We start from the raw sequence: 2,204 nt of genomic DNA on the forward strand, positions 1-2,204 counted from the left end.
ACTGATTTTATGAATTCTCCATCGCTGATTTTATGAATTGTCCCTCCCTGAATTTATGAATTCTCCATTGCTGATTTTATGAATTGTCCCTCCCTGATTTTATGAATTCTCCCTGATTTTATGAATTCTCCCTGACTGATTTTATGAATTCTCCATCGCTGAATTTATGAATTGTCCCTCCCTGATTTTATGAATTCTCCCTGATTTTATGAATTCTCCCTGACTGATTTTATGAATTCTCCATCGCTGAATTTATGAATTCTCCCTTGCTGATTTTATGAATTGTCCCTCACTGATTTTATGAATTGTCCCTCCCTGATTTTATGAATTCTCCCTCACTGATTTTATGAATTCTCCCTGATTTTATGAATTCTCCCTCACTGATTTTATGAATTCTCCATCGCTGAATTTATGAATTCTCCCTTGCTGATTTTATGAATTGTCCCTCACTGATTTTATGAATTGTCCCTTGCTGATTTTATGAATTGTCCCTCACTGATTTTATGAATTCTCCCTGATTTTATGAATTCTCCCTGACTGATTTTATGAATTCTCCGCCGATTTCACCAATTCCCGCTCAGTGCTCTGTCCTACATCAAGATTTTCGACGTGGGGCTGCGCTACCTGGCCAACCGCGTGCAGGGCCACGTGCAGAGCCGCACCGTCTATTACCTGATGAACATCCACGTCACGCCCAGGACCATCTACCTGAGCCGCCACGGCGAGAGCCAGCTCGGTCAGGGACAGGCAGGTGTGCAGGGACACACCTGGGGACACAGAGATGTCCTCATGTGGGGAACAGGTGGAGTTCAGGGGGTCAGGGACAGGCAGGTGTGCAGGGACACACCTGGGGACACAGGGATGTCCTCATGTGGGGGAACAGGTGGAGTTCAGGGGGTCAGGGACAGGCAGGTGTGCAGGGACACACCTGGGGACACAGAGATGTCCTCATGTGGGGAACAGGTGGAGTTCAGGGGGTCAGGGACAGGCAGGTGTGCAGGGACACACCTGGGGACACAGAGATGTCCTCATGGGGGGAACAGGTGGAGTTCAGGGGGTCAGGGACAGGCAGGTGTGCAGGGACACACCTGGGGACACAGGGATGTCCCCTCGTGGGGAACAGGTGGGGTTCAGGGGGTCGGGGACAGCCAGATGGGCAGGGACACACCTGGGGAATGTCCTCATGTGGGGGAACAGGTGGGGTTCAGGGGGTCAGAGCCAGCTCAACCTGCGCGGCCGCATCGGCGGCGACTCCGACCTGTCACCCCGCGGGCAGCAGGTGAGATGGGGACACACCTGGGGACACAGAGATGTCCCCTCGTGGGGAACAGGTAGGATCCGAGATGGGTTCAGACTGTGGGGACACACCTGGGGGATGTGGGGATGTCCTCTCGTGGGGAACAGGTGGGGTTAAGGGGGTCAGGGACAGCCAGGTGTGCAGGGACACACCTGGAGGATGTGGAGATGTCCCCCCGTGGGCAACAGGTGAGGTGGGGACACACCTGGGGGACTCAGAGATGTCCCTGCATGGGGAACAGGTAGGGTCCAAGATGGGTCAGGTTGTGGGGGCACACCTGGGGGATGTGGGGATGTCCCCCTGTGGGCAACAGGTGAGGTGACAGCCAGGTGAGGTGGGGACACACCTGGGGGATGTCCCCTCTGGGGAACAGGTGAGGGCACAGCCAGCTCCCCTTGTGGGGACACACCTGGGACACACAGGGATGTCCCCTCACAGCCACCAGGTGAGGCTGGGGGTGGAGCTACAGGAGGCCACACCCACCAGCATCACAGGGTGGAGGCAATCACCTAAACCACACCCACAAATGGGCGTGGCTTAGCCCACACTCCCTGCTACGGGGACAGACAGACAAAGCCACACCACATGGCCAAGGGGGCGGTACTACACAGGGCCACACCCACCAGATAAGAGGGTGGAGCAACCAACCAAACCACACCCACAAAGGGGCGTGACTTAGCCCACACTCCCTGATACGGGGCGGGGGGGACAGAAGGACAGACGGACAGGTGAAGCCACACCTGGTGGCCAAGGGGGCGGGACAACACAGGGCCACACCCACCAGCATTAGAGGGCGGGGGCAATCAACCAAACCACACCCACAAAGGGGCGTGGCTTATCCCATACTCCCCGCTATGGGGTGCAGGCTGTGCCCAGCGGGACAGACAGACAGGGGAAGCCACCACCT

The 2,204-nt window shown here is 55.9% G+C and overlaps 1 protein-coding gene across 1 annotated transcript in view; it reads left to right on the plus strand.

Moving 5' to 3' along the window:
- The window catches only part of LOC102035260 (6-phosphofructo-2-kinase/fructose-2,6-bisphosphatase-like), a gene marked incomplete at its 5' end in the record, with an annotated part of 7,747 nt that overhangs the window by 1,845 nt on the left and 3,698 nt on the right, over nucleotides 1–2,204 (plus strand). Inside the window, 2 exons of the mRNA XM_005431391.1 lie at nucleotides 582–736; nucleotides 1,209–1,279. Of these exons, the coding sequence (XP_005431448.1) occupies nucleotides 582–736; nucleotides 1,209–1,279 (226 nt within the window). The remainder of the gene's footprint in view (nucleotides 1–581; nucleotides 737–1,208; nucleotides 1,280–2,204) is intronic.

This window comes from Geospiza fortis, unplaced genomic scaffold (genome assembly GCF_000277835.1).
Source record: "Geospiza fortis unplaced genomic scaffold, GeoFor_1.0 scaffold1397, whole genome shotgun sequence".
In the NCBI taxonomy this organism is placed as follows: domain Eukaryota; kingdom Metazoa; phylum Chordata; class Aves; order Passeriformes; family Thraupidae; genus Geospiza; species Geospiza fortis.